The following is a 24898-nucleotide window of genomic DNA, read 5'->3' on the forward strand; positions in this document are numbered from 1 at the left end:
TTTCAGTTTGACTCATTAAAACAGCCAGGACTCACTGGCTGTTCCCAAAGTGTTCAGGCCCAGGGATTTGATACATGCATAATTCTAGTATTTACAATGATGGTTGATATTAAATGAGCTCTTTCTAGCTTCTGCCATGCATTTCAGATGCTTGGCTTGTTTAGTGCCTGCTTGTTCTTCTCTCCAAAGGAAACAACATGCAGAATAAATGATTAAAATCATGATGTCCCTCCTGAAATATGTAATTTATTAGAAGCAATTAGTACAGTATGTGGCCCTCATCCAGATTTGTAACCCCTTAGGCCAGCTTGATGATGTCTGATGCATCTCATTACTTTGTGACTGAAGGTTAACAAGGAACAGGGATAGAGTCTGGAGACATAAAGGATTATTGTTAGTGTGATAAGCACCGAGTTCGGGACCCACGAGAATCATTGTGGAACAAAAATCTCAGGCTAAATTTACTTCAAGTGGCAGAGGAATGAAGTTTGTCAGTCTGAAGCGGTGAGTACAGAAACTTGTATCATTTTACAGGCTGCCCTCTTACACAGCAAACTCTGGGAATAGCTTCTAGCATTAGCTGAAGTCACCAGCATAAGAAAAAGAAACATCGTGTTACACTAGAAAGAAAAATGTGGTGTCTTTGTGCAATTTCTGCTTCCTACACTTCTTACATTTAATTTTTAGGACATTAATACTAGCCACAATATAACACATCTCACACAGTTTTCTGACCATCAAGTCCAGGTCTATGAAAATTCACAGGCTGAGCTGGTGTGCAGTCAGACTTTTCTTATGTGAGTAAGTCACTTTGGCTCAGGGTTTTACATTTTCCCAGTCTCTCCAACGATGATCCTTTTGTTTTAATGTGGTTGTGCTGCACACGAGGTCAGAACAAGAGAAGGAGATGTCTTTCAACTGTCCTTGTATATTTCAGACCTCCTTGCTTTTCCAGTGGGCTACAAGTGTTGTGATAAATGCTGGGCACATGGCTAGGACCACTCCACAAAAGCAGGCACCATCCAGTAGCTGAAGCAATCCCTGAGGCTGGGGCCAAGTCCTCCTCTGATGCCTTAGCAGAGCTGTGGTGTTCCTGGAGCAGCATCTTTAGCCTGGTGACACCCATTCTTCAATCCATTCCTCTTAGGTAGAAGATCTATCTCAATATGCTGTTTCTTGGGTAACAGAAAGCGAAGTTCTGCCTCATTATTCATGTGAGCTGCTCCTGTTTGCTCATGTGTTATGATGTGACAAAGCACCTTCAGTGCATTTAGTTTCATGGGTGGAAGTCCCACAACAGCCCAGACCTCCTGAATCAATGGGGAAAGAAAATTTACGCTGCAGTCTTGTATCATTATGATTTTCCCTTTTGCCTAACCAGGTCACAAAAGAAAGGTGCAGCTTTGGTTTCAAAAATATCTTCATTTATATATCATTCTTACCCACATCTTAGTCAGGTTGCACCTTGATGCAACCACACCACTTAGCGTAGTGAGGCCTTGAACAAATTTTCCTGGTTATCTTTTCCAAGGTGCTACCTTCCTTCCAGTGCTTGGTCTCTTTTTCTCACTCTCTCTACCCTCCTCTCTCCTTCCTCAGACTTGTACAGTAGTATGATGACAGTAGATACATTTTTTAAAAAAAAATGAGCTGAATTAATTAGCGAATCACTGAGTTGGTGAATGGGATGCATTAGATTGCTGCCATCTCAAGTTCAGTTGGCTGCTATCAGTCTGCTACTGCCCAAAAAGCTGGCAGACGCTGCCGTAGTCTGTATTTAATTTCTTACTGTTGGCAGCTTTGAATGCATTTCATTTCACACAGCTGGCGGCTTCTGCTTCAAAATGGCTCTGGCCTTGGCTGCAATAAATACCACGGTACCTTTAGAGAGACCGAGGTGTTCAGTGGAGACTAAGCTTGACATCTGTTCTACAGCAAAACTGGGATGTTTGTGTTATAAGTTGTCATCTGCCACTATTACCTGGAGTGTGAAGAAGAAAAGATTGTGCCAAGCACTAATATTGGTCCCTAAATTATCACGTGTGGTTTGAGGGCCTGATCCAGCATGGACCGAAGTCTAAGGGAGTATTTTCGCCGTCTTCATTTGGTTCAGCACGAAGCCCACCTATCAGATGGCTCTCTAATCGTCATGCAATGAATGCTGAACTGGCTTCTTTTTAAGGGTAGGTTTTTATTTTTATGATAGAAGGGTAATCTTACAAATGTCTGTGAAACGGCATTTATGACTTGAAAATAGTGTTAATAAGCATTGTTGTACTAAATATAGAGCAGTGTAAACACCACAGTATTATTAATTGCTTCTAAGCAGTTACAGACAACATTAAAAAGTCAACCTTTAAGAGATAGCATAAAATATTATAGAAAGAGAATGTGGGAGACTTAGTACTCATTGTAAAATATGAAGTAGAAAGCCCAAGAAGGGCAGTGTGTGTTGTTCTGGTTACTTTATATCACGAGACATATTTATAGTGAAATTCCAAAGATTTTGGCAGTGCTGTGCTCTGAATTGAAACAGCTTTTGGAGAAAAGATAATATTTTTGTAGGAGAAGATGTAAGGTTCTTACGAAGCCAGTCATTTGGCAGGGCATTACATTTTATTTCCTGGCTTTAACTGTATGTTCTATGTTGGAGGTTAACAACCAAGCCACGTGGCAGACACTGACTCCAGTGAGTCCTATTGTAACAAATAGTAATTGCTGCTTTGTTTCATCTCAAGCATCAATCCTGAATTTGATCCCAAGCAAGATGATGGAATGAAGACCTAGATTACATGTTGCTGCTCCTGCTTACAGTTTGGCATCTCCTGGGCTCCTGGACAGGAGCTGCAGGATTGTGCGTACAGCAGGGACAAGTGTGTTTGTCAGGTCCTTGCCCCTCCACAGCTCTGTGCCACGGATCAGCCCCGCTGGGGAGAGCACGTTCCTCTTACAGCACTGCCGGGGGTCTGGTGTGTGGGGAGGCAGTGGGGCAGCTTGCTCAGTTTACCTCGGGGGCTTCTGGAGACAGAGATAAGTACAGCATGTGAATAGAGAAGTACCTGTCTAAGTACTATTTTTCTAAAAAGCCTCCGTACCATGTAGGCTCATGTCTCATCTAATTTACCTTCAAATGCAAAGCCTTCCCTATGTTAGTATCTACCTGCATATTTCTGCAGTTCCTCTGTGTCTGTTAATGTCCCCTCTCCATGAAGTCGTATTTCTTTTATAGAAGTCTCCACCCCAAAAAGGCAAAGCTTTCAAAAGGCAGCATGGCAGGCTACAGGCAAGCCCAAGGTTAACAGTGAGTTTGTATAACATCAATGGCACCACTGTGCATTGAATAGTGGTATTAGCTTGGTACAGCAAAACCATCCCGTGACCTTCCAGCTATCACTCCATCAGCTGTGCTGGCCCTTAGGAGCGTGTGTAAGAGGGGCAGGCTCACAGCCCTTCAGCAGAGCTCCCACCACCCACACTCGCTTCTCCTGGCATCAGGGCTGGGAGCTTGGAAAAATGCAATGATTTCCTTAAGAGCGGCTTCTGCCCACAAGTTGTTCTTCCAGGGGCAGCAGTTTACCGTTAATTATTTTACTTTCTACCGTCAAGTTTCACTCTGGCCCAAATAAATGTCCAAGTAGCAAGTTAGCTTTGTGGTATCTCTGTCTCTGAAAATGTGATCCTTATTTCTGCAGTTAGGCTAAGATAAACCTTGTTTCTGATTCTTAGAGACCATCTGTGTTGGATTTCTTGTGGTGGGGATATTGCCTGGCTTTTTATAGTTTGAATGTTCTTTCCCTTTTGAAGTGTATGCCTATTAGTCTGAAATTATTGAAAAGCAAAAATTTTATAAAGAAGACTATATGGTTCTCCTCCCCTCCATAATTTCTCCCTTCCTTCACCCCTTGGGATGCGACATTGCCCAGTTTAGCAGGGACACAGAGTTCCCAAAACCATCCACCAGAGCTTTGGCATGGAGACAAGAACACGAGCAGCCCAAAGATTTCAACCACATCCTTCCAGGCCCACAGCTAGGACTGAACACTCACATGAATTATGTGTGTGAATGTAACCAGAAAAACACAGGAAATACTGCAGCTAGCACGTGGATCTGAACAGGGATCCATCTTCCTGTGAGCTGCGCAGGCCAGAAGGATGTTGTTTAAAAACCTTTCATCTGGTGTAGCTGCTAATTTTTCTTGAACTAGTGGGAGGATTTTTCAGGTTTTTCACCGCTCACCCAACCTGTGAACCGATGTTACTCTGTGGGTCTTTTATAGCTGGACGAGACTGTCAGCAGGCTCCCACCAATCTGTAATATTTAAAGGCATCTAATTTTTAAGAGTGATTTTAAGAACACATTTAAAGGCTCAGGAAGGATGAGACCAGGTAAACGGAGAGCAGCAAAACCCCGCTGAAGCGATGGGTGACACTGGTGGCAGAGCCAGCTGTGTCCTCCATCCCAGCATAGCAGAGCACCCACAGGCTGGCCACCCCCCAAAGGCAGAAAAGAGGCATTAGCGTTTTTATTTTCTTTCAGGAACGAGGAGAAATTATGTAAATTCGGCTTTCAACCTCTTTGCAATGGTCAAGAACAGAGTTATTAAAGATAAAATAGTAAAAAATAAAACCAGTGGGATTTTTGGCTTGAAGCTCCCCCTGGTGACACGCAGGTGCAGTTCCGTACCGCCCGTACTGGTGAGTTACTAAATGGCAAGGACGGTTGTAAGGGAAGGAGTGGAATTACATTAAAGTCTGACTGCAATTTCTAATGTCAAGGCAATATCTGGAAGGTTTTTACTACTTTTCACCTGCGTGCCAGTGGTTTTCCCCAAATCTTTGCGGTGGTTAGAGCCTGGCTTTCTTCAAAGTCACTCTCGGTGAGATCAGAAGTAAGAGCAGCGTTAAAACTCATTTTTACAGAATCTATGACTCTGATACAAATGTATCTAAGCCTTTAGAGAAGAGTCTACCTTTTCTGTACTTTGTCTTTATTTTCCACAATGAAACGGAGTAAACTAATGTTCTTGCTTGTGCTTTCCAGAAAAATTGAGGACAATACTTGTTTTCAGGCTCTGACTGTTAATGTGAGCGATGGCGTGCTTCCACGCTGTAATTACATTCTGGTTGTACTGGATGCTGGCTCTGGGGTATTTGGATGCCGTAGGCAAAGCAGAAGAGGTAAGTTTCTCGCAAGCTCAAGTCACTCACACAAAGAGCCACTACAGATTTTGCCCCTGATGTTTTGCTGCCCATGGCAACTGCGAAGTGAAACTGGTTGTATCTACTGTAATGCAAACAGTTTGCGGTGCCTGCATTTTATGTTGAATAACTGATTTCTTAACATGGGCGTTCAATTTTCCAGCAACCCCCAAAAATTTAGATACAAGGTTTTAGTGGGTTTTCAGTTGTCAGTAAGCTTAATAACTTAAAATGAAAACATTTCAAATTTAAAATACTACTAAAGATGTCAAAATAATCCTTTCACTGTTTTCACCTTCCCTTTTCTCCTCTCCCAAGAGATCAGTGCAGAGATACTGCCCCAGACCCCTTCTGATATCTAAGCCAGGACTTTGGTTTTGCTGAATTTGTGCAACAGAGAAGCGCTCTGGTTGTGCATAAACATTATGTACTAAATTGTTTTGTGTTTCTTTTGGGGTGGGAAAACCCACCTATATTATTATGCAAAACTTCATAAGTCACTGTGTTTTACTTTGTCTCACTTGATTCAAGGGATTTGTACCTTCACTTTGTGAAAATTGCTCCTTGCAGCAAAGTGATGCTGTTCTCCATCTCCCGTTGAAGTCACTGTGGTCAGGCAGTTTTGGAGAACCATTCTCCACCAGATGTTTCCGATGTTTTATGGGAAAGGTCACCATTTTCCCAGATGCCAGGGAAGGGTCTCCCCCCAACCTTGCCCCCCGACCAGCATGTGAGTGAGCACAGTTCAGCCCCTGGCTGGGACTAGCAGAGGTACCTGCGTCCTCCTCTTCCTTCTGGCTGCAGCAGCTGGACTTAACAGGTCACCAGCCATCTCTTGAGGGTTTAAAGGTGTCAGCCTGCATCTTGGGGGGACTTTCCATCAGGAGCCCCAGCTAGGGGGTAAACAGCACCTGTCAGTTTGCTCCTGCTTTGCTGCTGGTTTGCTGATGAGGCAGCCCAGCTCCAGGGGCCAGGGTCCCCACGGCCCCCATGCCCCTCCACACCCTGCCCGGTGGACAAGGCCACCTTGCTGCCCAGGCTGGTCTCCCACCTCAGCTTCAGCCTAGTGGGGACCTCACGTAAGCCTGGGGTCTCTGGAAGTTTCTCTGTGCCGCAGAACCTCATGGTGTTTATTCTCTTGCTCTGATACGAAATCTCAGCCCCCACAGGCCGCTGCGCCAGCCCACGGGGAGCTGTGCTATCCCTGCTCCTTCCCACAGCCTGCTGTGTCTGAGGAGATCTCAGCACACAAAAATACTTGCAGAGTCTCAGACTTACCAGGAAGTTAAGCAGGTAGAAATGATGAGAGATCTCACGGGGTGTGTCAGTCTAAATAGCAGTAGTTGAGCACGAGGTCAAAGCCAATGCTTCTGAGCGTATTTAAAACCTACAAACCTGTTACATGAGAGAAAGGAACTAGACATGCTTTTCTTGTCATAAGAGTGCATTTTTTAGGGGAACAAAGTAGACAGTCAAGTTGCAAAATGCTCAGCAGTGTAAGGTCCGACAGCTACATCTGCACAAGCAGAGCTTGCTTCCCTCCCGAGGCTGACTGGCCCCACACAGCTCGCATCCATGCTGCACACCCTTCAGTGCTCCCAGATCATGGGCATCATCCAAAATACCCAGTGGAAATGTTCTCTGGCCTGTGCCTAAACCAGGCTGGGAATTTTCTGGGCAAGAGCCAGCTGGCTCAGGCAAAGCTGGGGCCTGGGCTGATGGCTGGTCAGTGCAGGCAGAGCAGGTCAGTGCCCGGCACTGCCTCCTGGCTCCTTTCAGTGTGGCCGTTAACTGCAGCCTGCAAGACGGGTTCTCAGGGGCCAGCGTGCATTTAGGAGTCAGGAGCATGGATTCTTTGGAAAAGCCTACGTTGAACACTACTGAAAATCAGGGAAATCTATCTGCTGTCCACACTGCCTCTTCTACGCAGTTACTTTCCAGACTAGAGATGCAATTTTATGTGTACATACGGTTATGTCTTATGAAACAGTAATGATAGGCACGATTCCCTTGGCTACACTTCTCTGTGCTGGAAAATGAGGAGCTTGTGTGCAATGAGTCAATTGGCACGAATAGAAACACAGGAAATTCAACTTAAACACAAGAAACACAAGACTTTTTTTTTCTTCTTCTTTTTTTTTTTTTTTTTTCTGTGACAGTTGTCAAACAGTGGAATGAGTTGGCTTGTGGCATCTCCATACTTGGGGGTACTCAAAGTCTGACTGAATACAGTCCTGGGCAACCTACTCCAGCTGACCCTGTGCTGCTGAGCAGGGATTTGGGCTAGACAGTCCCTGGAGGTACCTTCCAGCCTCAGCCGCTCTGTGATTCAATAGCTGTTTTACTTACCATTTATGAAATGTAAACCTTTCATAACATGGTAATGACAAGCACAGTAAAAACTTCATCCCACAGCTGCCTACATTAGAATTTCACCTGTCAGTCTAACGGCTAACATCACACTTTGTGGCAGTACATTGTCCGCTTCTGTAAGAGCACTCTCTACATGTCAGTTTGGTTGATACTCTGTCTTAAAGTCTCAGAATCAAAAGTTAAGATTAGGGTAGGCTGCAAGCCCCAAATAAGTTAGCTCTTAGCACGAGAAAAACTTCTCCAGCAGCAGGGGGTGTTGATGAAACCAGGAGAGGGACTGGCTCTGGTCTCCCAGAAATACTCCGGTGCTCCTAGACAGTTAAGATAACTTGATTCATAACTCATATGGCAGGCTTTGCTTTGGGTAGCATGAAACGCCTGCTGCAGAGAGGGAGGGGAAGGGTTCAAGTCATCTTCGCCTTCAGTCTTCTGAAATGGATCCCAGCTGCTTGAGATGATCTCAGCAGCTCACAGGCACAGAGGTGGTGACAACCGAAGAGGCTCATTCTTCCTGACAGATTCCTGCTTGGATGTAAGGACTACAGCTACAGTACCTGTAATATGAAGAAAATGGTAATTGCCTGTAATTCATATGCCACCCATGAAGCAACTGCAATGGGGATAATTTAATGTAAACACTGACCTATCAATCACTTGTTTAATCATCACAATGTTTTTGTAATTTTGAAGGTGTTTATAAAATACTTAAAAGAAAAGAGCTCATTTCAACGTTTACAATATTACTGATGTCAGGTTATGCTGATGCCAAAATCCTATCTCCTTTGTCATCATAAGAAGGATCACAGTGAAGATTATAATTATAACTCAGTAGGGGATTCATCAGCAAATTAGCAGAGAAGCTTATAGACTTCTGACAGAAACCAAACAGACTGGATTAATTAAAAGTGAAAGCCACACAGCACATGGAATGTGTATGGCAGAGAAACACCACCTTGGATTTTTGGCTGACCAGCAAGCATTTTGGTCCCATGTTCATTTTAAAAAGTACAACTCACTGGAAAGCTTTTCATTCACACCCTAAAAATCTCAGGCTGCACAGGGTATTCAGCTAGAGATTTAAATCTGTCATTAACGAATTCTGCGCTGTGTCTGCCCCAGACCAAGGAAAGAAATAACAGCCACAAAAAGAATAACAGAAACAGAAAACATGGATCCAGAATATAAACTGAACAGAATGCTGAGGGTACCGTGCCAGGCCTGGGGCTGAAACAGAAGAAGCTGTGAAACAGCAAAAGCTGCTCAGTCGTTACACGCAGGACTTTGCTCACCCATCATGTGCTCAGGCTTCTGCTTCTCAGGATCACAGCTTCCCCTTCTCTGTCAAGGATTCTCTCCCCTCAGGATCGGCAGTAAGTTTTTTCTCATCTGTTTAGGTTTCACCATCTCAGAAAAATCCCCAGGTCAGCCAAAATATAAAGCAGTAGGGCCACAGTGCAGGTGTCCAGGAAAGAGCAAGCAGCTGGATAATGCTGTCTGTTAACGGTGAAGTCAGATAACAATGCCTAAAGAAAACTGAAATACAGTTGCTCAGAAATGGCTCGTGAAGTGATGGAAATGCAAATGTTTCCTAAAGCATTTTCAGTATGGTTTTGAATGCAAAAACCTTAATTTCCTTTGTGTTTTGAACTTGTATAAAAAAATTAAATTAATTTTACTGTAGTATTTCTAAATTTTTATGTTTAACAAACTAGGCAAAATCAAACTTTTTGGTACTGCTAGTATTAAATGTTTTGATGAAATGTTTTTTCCTTTCTTTACTCATAAAGGAAAATGTGAAATTTCCAGGGTTTTTCTAATCACAAGCAAGCAAAAATTGTAAGGCTCCAAAGAACTGCAAATATTCAGCTATTGAAGCCTGCTACTGTCCTTTTTACAAATGCTCTGGCCTGGATCCATCCTGCTTAAACCCAGCCAGGCATGGAGCTACCCCGGGCTCGTTAGAGGCTGCCAAGTGAAGAATCAAGCCCTGGAAGCCTCTCTCTGCTGACCACACAAGGCATCACAGGCAAGTGCATTCAGTAGTAAAGTACCTGAAGGTCAGTGGGCATCTGTGCTTAGCCACACGCCCGGGCTTGGACATCCCACAGGGCAAGTTCCTACGCTGCCACAGCAGTGAGCAGGAAACAAGGGAGATAAAGACCGAGGAAGCAGAGGTAAAGTCAGGTTGGCTCTGACCATGTAACCTTTTTTAACGGGGTTTATAATTATCACAACAAGGAGGGAGAATCACGTATTTTTGTACTTAAAAGCAAAATGGAAGTTGCCCAGGGTCTAACAAATAATTGTGCATTGAGCAAAACATTTGCCAGGCAGCATGGCCAAAACTAGTGAGACCGCGGTGGCACTTGCCCTGTGTAACTAAGGGTAGGCATTTCCAATTACTTGTTTTGATTAAAATCTTGGTGAAATCTGATCCCAGATTCTGTCTGCAGCTGACCTGTGACTGGACCTAAATCCAGCTGCTGGTCCTTGTACGATAATCCGGTCACAGCTGCCAAATACCTGGTACGTCCAATCTGGATGGGGTCTTACATGTCTCATATCTCCTCAAGTCTGCCACGGTATTCAATATTGCAGAGGTACCTATGTCCCCTTGTTCCTTATACGCTGCTTTTTAAGCCTACCTTTCATAGTTAACAGAATCCTATGCATATTTAGGACATAAAAACATCACTCCCTACACAGGTTAAGTTTTGCAGAGAAACTTTCTGAGGAAAAATTACCTGCCCAAAGGGGTGTGAGCTGCAGCTCCAGCGCAGCGCCAAAGCTCGCTTGGGCTCTACAGAGCTCATCAGGCTGAGAATCCTAGTCGTGTAACTAAAGTCTACATCAATAAATGTCCCTAGGATTAAAAAAAAACCCTTCTTTGCCATCCAGAGACCCAACCAAACACAAAATTATGGTGAGACAAATATTTGTTTTCACAAAGGGAATAGATCCATTCTCTTTTATTCATGTACATGTATTTTTGACATTGTCAAAATGTCAAAAAAGCTGTTTGCTTTTTTGTTTTCAAAGGGAATCTACAAAATTACCTTCCTCAAAAAAAAAGGTTTGTGGAGGGGCCAGGCTGGAGAGTGAAAAGGTGCTTGTTACTGTTATCAGTGGTACTGCCACACATTGAGAGGTTATTTTGCTGTATAAGATTTCATTCCCCTGCTTTACTAATTGGACTTTTTATCACACATTTTTATTTACGAGCCAATCACTGTAAGCGAAGGGTAGGTAAAAATGCTGCACTTTGTTCTCACTGCTCAGAAGTTTGCAGTTGAGGAGGGGTGTTCCTTTTCCATTCTGTTTCTGTCGCATGCCCTGCCAGAGCAGCAGCGTGCAGCATGTCTGCCTTGCTCCGGGCTGGCTGTCGCAGCCCCCCAGCAGCTGCGTGCCCCACGCTACCTTTGTGACAGATTTTGCAGCAGAGGCATGCTGCTTCATCTGTCCCCACTAGAAACAGATCTCTGCCAGCCAAGAAACTTTTTAAACCCTAATGGAAATTGCCATTCGAATGGAAGCCATTTTATTTGAAGTTAAAACATATGGCATGAAAAGAGCCATGCGACTGTTGTGTCACAGTGTACTTTTCCATATCATGGCAGCCGTAACTACCTCACATCCCAAGTAGGTGCAAATCTCAGCCCACTTAAGATCCAAACAGCTCAGGCTCCTTCAGTTCAGCTTCTCTAATACATCATTTCCCCCAACAATTAGTTGCTGAAGTAAAACCCTTTAGAAATGCTGATACATTTGCTTTGAAGACTGGTTTGTGCAGCCTCAGCAGCAGTTTTGGACAGGATGAATTTCTGCTTTGTATTAGAAAAGATAAAGTCTTGAATAACTGTGCTGAAGTAAGAGAAGCAGCCAGGAGAGAACATCAGAGGTTTACCATTAGGAAGTGGGGAAGAAAAAATAAAAAAAAGAGAAAATGTTCTTGGTTGCCACTATTGGCAGGAACAGATTAAAGGAAATTAAATTGGTATGAGACTCAACTCCCTTTCTCACAATAGGATATAAATCACCGTTTAATATATTAATGTACTGGGGGCAGAACTCTTATTTTTTTATTTTTTTTATCCTCAGCAAAAGGAATAGTAGCTGCGAACAAAGCATTTGTTCCTAGAGACAAGAGGAGGATCACTTTTGTACATGCTCATTGATCTAAGGGCTAGGAAAGGACCCTTATTTTTATATAATTGAATCTCTGGCATAAAGCACACCCTTCAGCCTAATTCTCCACTTGATCCCTACTTTATGTTGCACGATGCCATGTATTTTACAATGCAGAAGTTAAGACCTCATATGAAAGTTAAGATTTTCCTAACCATCCTTAGCCTTTCCCTTCACCTACTTACAGCAGGCAGGATGGTAACATTGTTTTATTTTGTACATAGCAGTCTGTATAGCTAATATTTGTCTTGTCTCTACTGGTAAATGGACTTAGATGTTGCAGCTGAAATACTGAGCATCGTTGCATATTGTCTTGAGCATCAGCTTTCCCAAGTCTTGACTGATGTGATTTTCTAGCTGTAAAACCAATTTCTTGTTTTTCCCTTCATGGCTTATTTTAAGTTAGTCAGCCTACAGAGTGTCTCAAACTGGAAACATGAACTAGCCCAGATCAGCATGTGGTGAATTGTAAGAACGACAGAAGTTGCCTGGGAAAATGTAAGATATTTTAATATAAAGAGGACGTGCTTAGATAATGCTACTTGTAAACTTCTACGGCCAGTGAGTTCTAATACATATTTTGTGACAGTGGAAGAGCTATTGGCTTCTGTTATGGAGTAGCTGATCCAGGTTTGAAAATATGGCCCTTTATTTGATGGAATTACTGTAATCTTTTGACATAAGGGAACAATTCTGCCAGTCCTGTGATTTTGATCTGCTGTTAGACAGACAGCTGCCTGGCTGCGAGTGGTGCTGGTGTTAAAAGTGAGGGTTTAGCAGTTCCAGCAAACAAACACATTGAAAGCCATGAAACTTGGCTTCCAGGGAGCTGCTCTCCGAGGGGGGGTCTGGCCATCCAACCTTCCCAGGACCTGCCAAAGCACAGCACCTTTGAAGATCTGCCTGCGCTGACTGAATTCGAGCACACTTAATCAACAGCTCTAAGTCTAGCTCTGAACTATGAAAAATTGGGATGAAAAAATGTCAGCTGAAAAACTTTAATCCTCTCCTGGTGGCAGCCCGCGGCTGCCCAGCGGAGCCTCGCAGCGCTGCCCAGCCTCAGCACCAGTGGGGGAGTCATCGCCGCACGTTCCTCGGCACAAGCTGCTGTTGAGGTATTTGACCAAGAGCCATCCTCCACAGAATCAGCTGAGAAATATTTTCTGGCTTTCTGAAGGATAGTTAGTGTTGGGCTGAGATTGCTGGAAGCTGAAACCTCCACTTCGCTGCCTGCAGGGGCTTCTGCTGCTCACTTGAACCCTGCAAACTTCTGCAGTCTGAGGGCTAGCGAGGAAGGAAGGGACCAGATGAGATGTTTACATACCAGCAGCAGTTGCCTGGGGCGACAAAAGCCTCTCTATTTACTCTTTTGGCTACTGTAAGTGGGAGATGTGGTCCCTTGGGCCACAGTGAGCTGACCCCTGCCTGTGGTGCATGTCCTGGCCAGCCTGCAGAGGACCGACAAAAGCCTTTCTGTGCTGGAGCAGCTCCTCCGTGCTTGCTGTATGGAGCCAGTGCAGCTTCAAGCCACTTCTGAGAGGGAAAAATGGAGTGGGAAGTGCTGTGAGGGAACAAAATGGAAAGCAGCCAGACATTTGCAACATGAATTTTGCTGCTTTCATACAGTGTTCATTGTGATAGTTTAACACTGAGTCTTTTGATGGGGAGAAAGGAGCACGAGACCCAGAATCTGTCATGTAAAAGGCTCACCGTGAGGAATGAATATTGTATGACTACAGCGAAAGAGAAATTAGTAACAACCAGCAGACATTTAGAAAATTAGTCAGCCCTTGTTGCTTGGTTTCCGAATGATCCCTCACAAACATCTATGAGGCCATGGTGACCTGCTGGATATGCTGATGATCTGATCCAGATCAGATATGTGACCTACATAAACCTGTCATATTTGCCAGTGCTTCAGATCATTCGTCTTGATTTAGTCATCAGCACTTGTGAAAGAGATGCACGTTAGAGAAAAAAAAAAAAAAAGTAGATGAAATTGCATGACTGAATAATATCTTGGTCTCATAATCATAACATCTAAATTTTTTTCTCCTCCTCAGCCTCATCTTAAGCACACATTTTTATTTTTTTTTTGCTGATTTATGGCTTGCTAAAGTGTCAACATAGTTTAAACCACCACACTGGTGCTTCAGATTCTTTTTATTCTAAATGTTGAAGGCCACCATGTCTGCTGGCCTTTGAAGACTCCATCAGCTGTGAAGGACAAAGTGACAGCCTGACTTGGCTTTTCTTTGGATAATCTAAACAGGATTTTGAGAGGACCTAGTGTGCCAATTTTCTGTGTTGCTTTCTTTATCCCATACCTCAACTGTTAAAGCCACATAGAACATTAATTTACAGTATTTCACATACATTCACTGTAAATAAACAGTAGCTATTTTAAGTTATTTATTTTTTATAACTGGAAATTCAGATCAATCACGGAAGCTGACTCTTGTTTCTCCGAGATCAGTGAGAGGAAGCCCCGTTAACTTTGGGAGCAGCAGGACCAAGCCCTGTGTAGTAACAAGTGACCTGGTTGTGTTCAGACTCCTTGACCACAAAGTAAGGGCAGACCTTTGCATGTCGGTTATCAAGCCTCAAGTAATTAGTTTGCCATGAAACTTCGGTTAACAAAAGCTTACAGGCACGAGTACCATTCAGAATCCCTTGAGTGACCCCCACAGAGCAGCATTTGTCAGTCTTTCTCAGCAAAGAACAACCTAACTTTTAGAAAACTTCCAAAGGCTGTGTCAGGCAGACTGTTCTCAGTTGCCCGCATCTATAAAGCAAAATTTTCCACATCCATTTACTTTTATTTTGTCTTCTCTTCCTCACATTTGTTTTCTGTTTGGTCACTCATGCACATGGGAATTGTCAAGGTCCGGGTCCATGTGGTTTACTGCTGTCATGTCACAGATTGCTTTTTGATGTTCTTTGGGCTACTGGTGGCTCAGGGACCACTCAGGAGAGTGGCTGCCTTGGGACACACCACGGCTGCCACCCTCGGCGAGGCTGGGCCGCTGCTCTGGTGCGGGGTCTGCTCGGAGGCAGGGCTACCCTCCTGCCACGGGGGATCTGCCGTGATTTATGAACGTGAGCATCAGCAGATGAAAGAATTGTTGCCAGGTTGGTGGACTGAAGCCATTCTTGTAGGCGGGAATGCAGAAACACAAGGAAAGGTATGTAAAACACATTTTTCTCCTTGCATACAAATATCATGTCGCGGTCAAGCTCTTAGTTCATACTCGGTAACCCCCCACTGATCGCTGTATGCCACAATTGTATTGTATCGATGTTAACATAGCACTCAGGAACCTGCACCAGGGATTAGGACCATGCCACATTAAACCTTGCTCAAACATTTAACAGAATTGGGTTGTTGCACTGGGGAAGTCCCAGCTGGGGTGTAGCAATCAAACCCAGGAACAGATGCAGAGTGCTAGGGAAGAATGCAACAGCCTTTGTCTCAGCATGTTGGTAACCAAAATATTCTCTGGTTGTTTCTTAAATTCCGTAACGGAGAATTTTGAGGAGGATTTGGAAGTGGCTGGGGAGGCTGGCAGTCTATCTCTCCAGCATTCAGTCCAATGTGGGAGAAAGGATGAAAAAGCTCATTTAAAAGCCTAGCAGTCGGAGCGCTGAAGCTTCATAGCTTTTTGGCGAGCTGAATGGTAGAGGGAGGAGGGCAGCAGCTGGGGAGGCAAGTAGGGTTAAGGACAGGGTCAGCGCATTTTAAGGTGTTACTAACAAAAGCTTAAGCACTGAACTCTGACTGGTATGCAAGGAGAGCTTATCTAAACCACCCAATTAAGTAAAAATGGATTAAAGGTTTCAGGAACTGGTTGTACAGATGAGTGAGATAGAAAGCAGGTCATTTATGCAAAGAGGAAACAAAAGAAGGCTTAAAATAGGCATTTGGGAAACACTAACATTTTTCTGACTGATTTACTGTCCTGCTCTTGCATGGAATATATACCTTTCTGTATTTCAGCTGTTTAAAACAAAAAATGTATGTAGTAGGAATTAATTTTTTTTCTGGACAGACAAATTAATTTTTGATCAGGAAGGTCAAAGTTCCTAGGACGCATGTTTCCAGTGTGTGTTCAGGGGGTAAGCCCTGAGTTTTACCATAACCAGTAATGACAGCTGTGTTTCTGATACTTTCACCAAATGGGACAGGGGGAAGACAAGACATCGAAATAAATTCGGTAGTGTAGTTGGCATGCACCTGACAATGAACATTGGAAAATTACTAAATCTGCTTTCTCTGAACTTTTATGAAGAAGAAAATGCTGAGAGTGGGGGCTGGTTAAGCTGTATTCTGTTGTACTGATAAAAGTCACAGAGAGGAAAAGCATTTAATAATTGCTCGGCTGCTATGGAAGGAGGTTTCTGCCAGGCAGCTGCTCCCGCGGGCTCTGATGGTCCTCGGCTTGTGTTGGAGGTGGGAACAGCAGGAAGCGTTTTGTGCTTTTTTTTGGGTGTGTGTGTGTCTCCCTGGAGCAGGGGGCTGTGCTGTGCCTGGCTGAGCTGTGCTGCAGTGCCTGTTGCAGGGAGAGCCTCGGTGATCTCCCCTAGCACTGACCCGCAGAAGGGAGCATGTTTCCTCACATGGAGCACTCGATGCTTCTGGAAACATCTGGCAAAACATCTTGTGAAGTATTGAGAGTCTGTGTTACTTCCATTGTACAGATGCCCAGCTGAGCAAGAAAGCAGTTTCTTTTGTAACAGGAGTGTGCAGGCTTTGTTTGTCTTACACAGTATACGGGTTTTAAATCTGTTACATCTGCAGGCAGCCAGCATATTCTTTTAACTGCAGTGACAGTCCTCGGGCACCGTGCACCAGTGGAGAGTGACCGAGACATTTACGATCTGCCCCTGAAAGCCCGGTAGAAAGATGCCCCATTTCAGCAGCAGCAGTAGGTGCGCTAGGACTTGCTCTGCAGGGCAGCCCGCTCCTATGCCTCCTTCTCCGGTGACTGAATTTTCTTCTTTGACATTTCTACGCACCTGGGATGTGATTTCTATGCAAGATATTGTCTGTAGGTGTACCGGTCACATACAAGCGATGCTCCAAGTGTCTTGATTTTGGAAATACAGTAGCACTTGGTCTGATGCAAGCCCTTAATCCCCTTGTTTTCATCCCTTTTATTTGGGAACAAATAGAAACATACATACCTCACATATATATATGTACGTATATGTCACATATATGTATATATAGATCGCAATGGCCACAACCCAATTATGAGTTTGTACGTTTCCCAAAATTAGTATGGAAATGCTGATTTAGCCTGGCCCCACAATTTTATGGAGTGAAAAGCCACCTCGTCCCTGAGATCAGCCTCACAGGTGCAATTACACCCTCCATCTGTGTTCCAGAGAACGCGAATACAGTATTGCAGGCACAGCCTAATGCATGGTGAGTAACTGAGGACCTCTCCTGCTTTCTACAACCCTTCAAAAATGACAAAGAATGGCCTCATACTGACACCAGGTGGTTCCTCTGCACCCTCGCATGCAGCCCACCAGTCCCATGGATTCTGTGGGTCAAGATTTCTCAAGGGATCGCTTAGTCAGCATTTCCTCCCCTCCTTGGACTTTGTGGGCACAAATACCTGGTAGAACTTCTCAGTCCAGACCAAGGCAAAGAAAGTGTTCAGCACCTCAGTTTTGTCTATGGCTAGACTGCTCACCTCACCGAGCTGCATGTCCACATTTTCCTTGTTTTTCTTTTACTGGGAAGGCGGAGGAAGAAACCCCTCTGTAGCTCCTGACACCCTTTCCTAATTTCAACTCAGTCTGAGCCTGAGCTTTCCTAACACCGTCCCTGTATTTTGGGCCAGTATATTTTAATATATTCCTCATTTTTACCTTGTCTTGAATTCTATCCACTGCACACATCATCTTTTTGGCACTGGAGCACTGTCATGGGGTCCCGCTTAGCCAAGACAGTCTTCTGCTACAGCTGCTTCTTCTCCTGTATCAGTGTGGGTCACACCTGTGCCTGGAGGAGGTTGCCCCTGAAGACCTGACAGCTCTTCTGGGCTCTGTCACCTTCACAACTGCTTCCCACTGCATCCAACTTAGCCAAAGACCTGTGGTGGATGCTGTTTTTTCATTTGTTTTGTTTGTTGGTTTTTTTTCCTGTTTTTTTTTAATTCAAAAATTCATTTCAGCTGGGGAGAAAACCCCACCAAATCAGGAAGAAGTTTCAGATAAGTCAAAAAATACTTGACTGACAAAATCAAACCAGAATGTTCCATAAGAAAGAAAAGTTCTTTTTCCTGTTTAGTGGCATGAGTACATGATTTTTGTTTTGATATTCTCATTTTTGCTGGAGGAACCAGAACATATTTCTTTTAGGACTGGCATAAAATAGACATCATTATTTGGCCATTATCCTCTTTGGCCAGGTTTGTTTGCTTGGTAATTTCGAAGTGATTCGAGTTCTGAGACTCTGAAAATCAAGCTCCTTTGTCTGTGGCTCAGCTACACCTTTCACTGCTTTCTGAAAATCTGCAATGTGTTTTTGACAGAGAGAGGATCATAAAACTGAATAACCCTTCAAACTTTAGGGAATTCAAATTGCCAACCAGACTTCAGTCCTGGGTTTGGCAAATGTTAACACCGTTCTTTGGACAGTGAAGTGGGGTGAAGGAAGAAGTGTTAAATAGGATGGGGAGCTGCTTTAATTACTTGAGATAGGGAGATGCCTTAATTACTGATATTTTTTTTCCCCCCCCGGGAGACATTTAATTCAGGAGCACTTGTTTTTTTCATATCTTGTGACACTGCTTAGCCTTGTAATCTGGTGCTCTGGTCAGATGGAGAGAAGCAAAAAGACAGCTGTTGATTAAACAGCATAGATGTTATTTTGTGACCGCAAAAATGCCAGAAAGTTGTCCCATTCGCACTCATAATTTATAAGTAATCTAGAAATATGCTTTGAGGGAGTGACTTCATCTAAAAAGAATTACCAGTTCAAAGTGTATTAGTGCATGGCTGCTGAATCTGGCTTGGCATTAAGGGTTTCTTTATCAGCATTAATTGGATTAAATTACCTGCAGTGAAATACGAGCCCTTTGAGGAAAAACAATTCTTGTCCTGCTGGCTTCAGAAGCACGAAAAGGAGGGGGTGGGGAAAGGGAAAAAGAAACGGAGCAGCAGCGTTCAGACAAGCTTTGTTGTAAGGCAGAGCGAGGGAGAGCTGGAGCACGCTGGAGGGATGCAATCATCGCCAGCGAGCGGTGGGAAGGGGCAGCCTGCGGGCTGGAAGGGGTTAGCTGTCAGCTCTCCCAGGTGAGGAGCAAAGCCCCAGCCAGGGCGTGACAGCGCGCAGCAGCAGCTGGGCTGGGCACAGTGGGAGCTGGGGACCAGCGGGATGGCTCGGACCCAGCAGCCACCTCCGCACCAAGGGCAGGGCAGGCGGGGGCAGAGCAGCCCGAGAAACGAACCAGCATCAGGACGGTGCAGGCACAGTGCTTCAGGAGGGTGAGGGGTGCCCACAGCTTCAGTTACCCGCTGCCTGGAATAAGGGACACTGATGGGACAGGGTAACTCTGGATCAGCATTTGTAGTCCTCCCTGTTTGCCACTGAAGCTTGTATAGTTTACATGGAACCAGTAACGTGATGTTTCTAAGTTGGATCTCTGTATGTACAAACAGTATCTTCTAAAATATCCCCCATATATCCCCCCAAATACCCTGGCTTTGGTTTGTTTTGGTTTGGTTTCTTTTTCTGCGAGCAAAATCTTAGCGTCTGTATTCGTTGCTCGTCTTTACCGCTGTGCTTCATCAATGAATAGAAGCGAACCCCAAAGAAGAGCACTGGTGCCTAGTGATTACTATTTGAGAAAGCTGAGACCATGAACTTTGTTACCAGTGTATGAAGATTGAAAAGATGGGAAGGAAATACCCTTTCTAATAAATTAACATTACCATGGCAGCAGTCGTAGAAACGGTTGGGGTGACCTGAATAATAAGTTTTCACTCAGTCTCTAGCAGAATGCAACCTTTCAGCAAAGAACCCAGATATTGCTAAACAAAGATACTGGGTATGAATAGATTCAGCTTATAAAAAAAATACCTCTGTGGATATAGCTCCACCTCCGCTACCTGCTTATCCTTTGCTTTCTGTTGACAAAGGGCAGGGCACACAGCTCCAATAACCCTGCTGGAGCGACAGGAGCGCCGCTGTAGCGGCCCCTCTCTGGAGTTATTTTAGCTGAGCAGGAGATGTGGATGAATGCACCACTGTGCTCCTGGGCATGCCCAGCTCCAGCGCCCAGGGCCTTCTGACCACTCTTGGCAGCCACTGTGGTGCAACGTTACGTGGCTAGGTAAGCTTTTAATCTAAGAGTATGATTGCTATCATTGAACTAGGTATTTTTATTACCCCAGACTTTTTTTGTGCTGTAAACGTCTGACGCTTTGTGCATGAAATGTCTCTTTTCAGGAAAGCCACCAATCTTTTCTGTCACACACGTTCTTCAGCTACTGACAGGAATTTCATTACCTGTACGTCGATTTATGCTAACTTACTTTGCTGTGTAGCTGGGCATCTTACTTCATAACGCTACACATAGGGTCAGTTAACTCTGACAACCTGATGCCATCAGCACACCCTGAGGCCTATGAACAATGACACCAAGCCCTGTGACCACTTACTGGTCAGTGCAGGAAAGCCTGCGAGCCCTCGCTTCCAAATGACACTGTGGCATTAAATGACTGGCAGAGGTAAAGGCAGGCCAGAGAACAGAGGCTATAAAAAGTAAGTAAGACTGATAGTTGCCTGCTACTTGAAAATCAGTGAGTAATGCTCATTGATGTCATTCCTCTCCATTCCCTCCAATTTTCACTTTATTGCAATTAAACCACATAGCCAAAAGTTTTCACTCCTGCCAAAAATAGCACTCCATGAAACTTCATCATACTAACTGTGTATCACATGCCTTCTTTTCTGTCCGTAACTTTCCCTCTTTCATCTTTGAAATGTTCCCTAAAGAAGGCCACATTCTGGCTCCCAGCAATTCCTCTCTGAAGTACTGAATAGTAGCTGCTAGATGGGTACTGTGAACGCACAAGAAATGGCTCTGCAAGTCCAGAGGTAAACACAGGAGACAAATTCGCCCTACAAACACAGCACCATTTTGAAATGAATGTCCATTAACCTATAGTTTGATGAAATCATATTTAAAGTGTTTGTCTTACTAAAGGGGGTTGCTAAAGAGGCCAACTTGGTGGTAGCTGAGCACCCTAAGTGTTTCTCCATGTATCACAGTTACTTAATTGGAAATGGTTTGATTATTGCAGGGCACACTAACTGCAGCTTGCAAGCATTAATTTATTTGCTTGTTTTACGTCTGAACAACAGTCTCCCAGGGAACCAAGTACTCTCATTTGTGTGGGAAAAAAAAAAGAGAGAGGAGCCCGGAGCCCAGCACAGAGCAGTGATGGCTCCTGTTGGAAGTCGAGCCAGCAGCACTCCCCTTGTACGACCCATTGTAAGATCTGGTTTGCAGCTATTTGTAACTTTGTTGGACTGGAGTAACTTATGTTGTAAGATCCTGTTTGCAGCTATTTGTAATTTTGTTGGACTGCAGTAACTTCTGTTGAAAGTTTTTTTTAAGTGATGCATTTGGAAAAAACTATCTCATTTTGGAATGGTGTGGACATAAACAGTAGCATCTAGGAACCTCCAGGTTAAGTGGTGCTGGGACCACAACTCTTGAACATACACTATCAATTCCTCTCACTCGCAGCTTGAGGTAATCTGGCTCTTGCCCTGTAAACCTTTCTGCATACAGGGTCCATCCCTTTTTTGAAAATTGTGCCTCTACAAGTGTTATGACAGTGGGGTGCTTGATTATCCAGCTGCTTTTATCTGAAGTAGCTGGGCTGCAATTTCTCCTCCACAAACAGAGGAACTGATGCATAAGGGAAGCTTTTTTTCTGAGAATTAGAAATAGTGAATAGAACTATGTATGATCTACAATGAAAGAAAAAAATGTTTCCATGTTACAGAAGTAATGTCAGAAAACCTAATTCAGGCTTACATTTTCAAAATCATGCATTTTTGACTAACAGTGATGTTACCACTACAACTTTTTTTGTCAAAAACTAGGGGAACCAGAAACTAATCTTGCGTGTTTCCTGTTTAGATTTTCTTGAAAATAACAACCGTTCATCTCTTGTCTCTCCTCTCTGTCATCTTTTTAGCTTGATTTTGACTCCTTTTTTAGCTCGAATTCTACCACACCAAGGTGGAGTGGAGAAGGTGGGATTAGGCCCACTCATTGAGCCTGCTTGCTTGTACTAAACACGGGACAGGAAAAATAACCTTGCAATTTGATTAGTTTTCATAGAACCTACTTCATTTGTTGGCTGAAACCAATCAGCAGCAGGAACTTCACAACTTTTGTCAAACCTAAACTTCTAGATACCCCATGGTAGGTATTTACCCTTTACATCCAGCCCCACATGGTATTCAGAGGTCAACAGAATGCCTTCTCCATGTGAGAAATGATTCAATCTGGTCATGGCTTCAGCACCAGCATTCCCACTCTGTTGGATGCAATGCCGTCTTTGTGTCAGGACAGCTCCGCAGGTCCTGTGCAGACTACAGGGATGCAGGCTGGAAAACACCTCTGGTGCATATGGGAAGGTGTGATGGTGGGGCACTGGGTCCATGTGAGCAATGACTTTCAGCAGATCTGTCTCAGAAGGTTGAAATTCTGGAAGAATAATTCCCATGTCTACTGTCTAAGCCTCGAGAACTTTTGACTTGCTTGAGATGGTCAGTACTAATCTGATCAAGGATTACCAAGGGAAAACACTGTTCTGTTCTACAAGGCATCTTTCAGCAGTATCTTCAACAAAATGTGATAGATTTCCTAAGAGCCTGTATTTAAAGAAGAGAGTATTTCTTTTGAAAATATACCATAGTATTGGTTGAACTAACTGAGGTTTGTGAAACAGGGCGTCAGCATGGGCATTAAAAAACTTGCCATTAGTTTGGGGATTTGACTCTTCCTTCAGGAAAAAAAGAAGTGACATGAGCTAACTCAACTTTAACCATGACTTCTATACTTTCAGGGATTAAGCATCTGAAGAGTCAGAGTGAGTCAGCGTTTCCAGAGGAAGAAGAGGGAGTCAGCGAACGGGAAGAGGAGTGGGGCCATTAGAGAGCGTGACGCTGCCTCGAGCGCCGTCGCAGAGTGACTGAAGCAAGCAGCCGTGTGTGTCACACCTTCCGCCACCACTCCTGCCCCCATGCCACCGCGCTGGGCGTGCTGGCGGCCCTGGGAGCGCCCTCGGCTGGGTTCGGCAGCCATCTGCAAATGCGTTCTGTGATCCTTATATCTGAAGATAAAACAGCTATTTTAAAGTCTTTTTTCTTTAATTTTCTATGACTTAGAAATGTAACTTGCAAACATGTTAGTGACCTGACATCAGTACTGCCAGAGCTTAACTACTGCGTGTGAGCTGTACTCTAAGGCCTGTTGTAAATAAAACCAACTTAAAAGCTACAAAATAAATACTATGTACATTTAGACAAGACTGTATATTGTACAGTGGGTTCGTCTAACGTACAGAGAAATGTTCGTATAAAATGATTTTTTCAGCTAAGGGCAGCTTTTACCAGTCTTGCTAGTTACTTGCAGTAACGGAGACAGAAACAAAGCAAGCAAAGGTGACCCTTAGTCTAGAGAAAGATGCAAAGGCTCTTTCCCGTGTTCCCTGGATATGCAGCGCTTCAAGTACTTGTCCTTCCTTTGGTCTGAGGCTGCTTAGTCACATCAGCCAAAATGGTTTCTCTTTACACAAGACCATTGCTACCTGGAGGCATTGGAAGAAGTTTCAATTTGGGAGTGAGCAGGGTGCCCCCCACCAGCTGAGCCAAAGGAAATGCTGCGGTTCCCCTTCATCGCCCGCAGCAAACACAGGGTACAGCCGTCTGCAGCGGGGGGCAGCCCGCTCTGCACTTGCCACAGTTTCAGCCAGTAAATGGTACCATATCAAGCTGTGGTGACTTGGCAGGTGTCTGAGCCCTAGGGTTTTGGCTGAAGTTTGGCGTGGTCCATCCATCCCAATATTATTATTGGTCACACCAAGCAAACTCTATGGCATAAAATGAAATAACGTGGAGAAGGAAAACAGTGTTTCTTCAAAGTTGCATTTGATAGATCATTTCCTTTGCTATCAATGGCCAATTTTTAAACCAATTCACTGTCGTTTTGTATTAACTGTCTGCCTTTGATACAAAGATTTATCATTGGTTCAACTTTACAATCCTTTAAGTCTCTTTTAAAGGCTGAACTAGTTAAAAAAAAAAAAAAAAAAAAAGAGATGAAGTGTATGAAAACACAGAGCCTGCTGTGTATGCCTTGCATGGTGATTTCACTCTCAATCCAAGGTCTTCTGCAAAGACCTGCTAAGAACAGGATCTTTCAACAAGTGTTTTTGGGAGTCACCTCTTTGCCCTCCATCTGTATCTGTCCTCTTTGTTGCCATTCTCTGTAGAAAAACTGCAAACAGGATCCGTGGCTCCAGCTCGGCACGGATATACAAGAAGGACTCTTCAGTTGCACAGAAGCAGCTACAAGACTTAGAGGACTGAGGATTTTTTCTGCCACAAACAACAAAAAGAAGGAACTGACCCTTCAGAAACCATTTGAATCGCCCAAGGTTAAGACCGGATTGGTAGCAAGAAGAGCTGGGCTCTGGTCCCAGTTACACCACAGCTTTGCTTCCACACAGCACCAGGCTCTTCACGTAGTTGTTCATTGCCACAATACGCCCAGTTCTAAAACAGTTGTTGGTGTTTAACCTTGCACCATCTATCTGTGTTAGCTAATAAAGCACTTTTCATATTAATGGATTTTTGCTGGTTATTAGTACCCACAGGCTTGAGATGAGAACTGTCTAGGACTTATGGGCAAATGAAAAAAATGTGCGTCACTTGAAATACTTGATACCAAGACACGGTATCAAGCACTTTGGAATCAACATTTCAAAGGCAACACAAAACACCTGATGAGAGCTTGGAGAATTCGTCACTAAACATCCTGTTTCAGGATGACTGTTGGACTTGAGGATGACTACACTTTATAAATAACGGGGGGTGTGTGTG

The 24898-nt window shown here is 44.0% G+C and overlaps 1 protein-coding gene across 1 annotated transcript in view; it reads left to right on the top strand.

The window, feature by feature from the left end:
• PPP1R1C (protein phosphatase 1 regulatory inhibitor subunit 1C) overlaps nucleotides 1–24642 on the top strand; it is a 53426-nt gene extending 28784 nt beyond the window's left edge. The window contains exon 5 of the mRNA XM_037398204.1: nucleotides 22861–24642. Within this exon, the coding sequence (XP_037254101.1) occupies nucleotides 22861–22949 (89 nt within the window). The 3' untranslated portion in view covers nucleotides 22950–24642. The remainder of the gene's footprint in view (nucleotides 1–22860) is intronic.
• The last annotated feature ends 256 nt before the right edge of the window (nucleotides 24643–24898 follow it).

Source organism: Falco rusticolus, chromosome 8 (genome assembly GCF_015220075.1).
Source record: "Falco rusticolus isolate bFalRus1 chromosome 8, bFalRus1.pri, whole genome shotgun sequence".
Classification (NCBI taxonomy): Eukaryota; Metazoa; Chordata; class Aves; order Falconiformes; family Falconidae; genus Falco; species Falco rusticolus.